Source organism: Alternaria postmessia (genome assembly GCF_024291825.1).
Source record: "Alternaria postmessia strain BMP 2775 chromosome Unknown scaffold_258, whole genome shotgun sequence".
Lineage (NCBI taxonomy): Eukaryota > Fungi > Ascomycota > Dothideomycetes > Pleosporales > Pleosporaceae > Alternaria > Alternaria postmessia.
This window is the reverse complement of record NW_026260331.1, coordinates 2,854-4,989: the sequence shown is the minus strand read 5'-3', so window position 1 is coordinate 4,989 and position 2,136 is coordinate 2,854. Positions and strand designations below refer to the sequence as shown.

At 51.3% G+C, this 2,136-nt stretch overlaps 1 protein-coding gene across 1 annotated transcript; it reads right to left on the bottom strand.

The window, feature by feature from the left end:
• Positions 1-419: 419 nt before the first annotated feature.
• J4E82_011642 (uncharacterized protein) lies at positions 420-1,604 on the bottom strand (the record flags this gene model as incomplete). Its single annotated transcript, XM_051737842.1, has 1 exon — positions 420-1,604. The coding sequence occupies one exon, from the start codon at positions 1,602-1,604 to the stop codon at positions 420-422; it is 1,185 nt and encodes a 394-aa protein (XP_051582398.1).
• Between the last annotated feature and the right edge of the window lie 532 nt (positions 1,605-2,136).

The window sequence follows — 2,136 nt, the reverse complement described above, 5'->3', positions numbered from 1 at the left end:
GGGGATGATGGTTTTGGACATATTCAAAGAAAGCGCGTTCAGATCTGATCTGGGGGACCCTAGTTCATCTATCTAGGACAGCACTATGGGAAGACAATGGTTGCGACCTTGACGACCTGGTGGTATGGGAGATGTAGCAACTAGATTGACTCCTGTCGTTCATCAGCATAGTTCTATGTATGCTGTAGCGTAGGAAATCATCCCATACATGGAACAAACCTTTCCCTATCTCATCGTCCCGAATCGACCTGCTTGGCTCTCTAGTGGAATCATTCGACTGTATACCCAAGTACGTGGTGGCAGACTAGTGCTGTGAATCATCGTAAGCGATTTGTCCTTTTCTTGCATCCCTCCAGCCTCGGTACTACGGAACCTCACTATCATCTACCGCCCATTCAAGCCAACTACCTGATTTCATCTCAACGACGGCTGTAGTGCACATGACCCATTCCGATGTCACAAATACGAGAAGCGGCGCCGGTACTGATACCATGTCTCTCGATCCTCGGTCTCCACTGTCCCCACATCAATGTGAGGATGGAATTTTCCTTGGGCAATATCTTGAGACCATGTGTCATGAAGAAAAATCTTGCTGCCATGAAAAGGCCTCCGTCATCCTCATCTTCACAGATCGAGCAATCAAGGTGAGTGAGCTCTCCCAGAGCGTTTTCCATGATGACCAGTCGTCTGACGTATTCGTCATCTCTGGTCAGATCCTGTGGTATCGGTTCCATGTGCTCTTCTGCTTGCATAGCATCCTCGTATAGCTGCCGTAGTCTTCTGACTTCGCCGTGTCCTTCACCCTGCCAGAGGCGTCGCAGGCGGCGTGGGCCCCAGAACGCTGGACCTTCGACATGGAACACTGTGGAGTTGACTTTGGTGAGATATTGCTTTGCCCATCCTATAGCCCCGAGTGCACATGACAAGTGCAAGGCCTCCATATCGTCATCCTCTTGGCAGTCTTCTTCGTAGCTGCCGGAGTAGGGATCGAAGGGATCGAAGCGTAGTCTCTGCCAGTGAGTAACCCAGCGATCTCTTATAAGAATTGTAGGCCTGTGCTTGAACGAAGTGAATTGTGTGAATTTTGCCAAAGTCTCATCCAGTCTCCTGATGATGCACTCCTCTCCCATCGGAGATGACCCAATTACAGACTGGACTTGCTCACTGTAAGTGCAGCCCACCCTACGAAAACACAATGTTCTTGATAAGGATTGCACATTGTCGTTTGCTGCCACGCGATTCGTCTCGTATCGATCGTAGAGGCTTCTCCTTTCGACGTCTGTGCATTGTGACCAGTCGTGATATGACATGGTATCGGCATGCGTGTCTTCTTCGTCATCACCGTCGTTAAACGGGAAGAGAGTGATATTGGGATCATCTGGCAGGCTGATAGCTCGCTCCCAGTTGTCATGATCGGAGTACTGTCGCATTCTCCTTCGCCTCTGAAGAATCAAAGTTCGTGCATGCCTGGCTAAGTATTCGGTTGAAGCGACGTTGACCAGGTTTCCAATACTGGCCTCGCTGATATCGAAGGTAACTGTTTCGAAGCAAAGAGGCGTGGCGATGTCTCTGCACTCACGGTCTGCAAACTGGAACTGCTTCATGTCTCGTAAATCTAGGTACTAGAACACCATGACCCAAGTCTCGGTTGGAAGCCAGGACGAGTGCCCTTTTGTGGGGGGTATAGTTCATTGTATCTGCTTCCGTTGTCTTCTACTGGGCTGAATGTGTCGGTTTCTCGTTTTGACGAGCATGTGAACCGCTACGGATGGACTGCCCATTCGACTTGTTGTTTGAAAGCAGTCGGTGATCGTTTTCGCCTTCAAAGGGCTGCGGGTAGATCGCGGTTGTCAGAAGTGCATGAGCTCGTCGCCTGTGATGGAGGTAAGATCGATAGGGTGTGTGCGTGGGCAGCATGGCTTTTCCGACAATGCCAAATGCAAACGGCCTGCCTGTTGCGGACCCGTCGTGGAGCGGGGCAAAGATGCTGGCGGAGGCTGGCGTCAACTACGCAATGCCCGCCCATGATCCGAGCTGTTGTGGCTATCCGTGTACATCGAGCAAGACCGCCGCACTGCCGCGAACCAGGTTGGAGCATGCATGCGCAACTGTGAGCCCATGTATGGAACTGCCCGT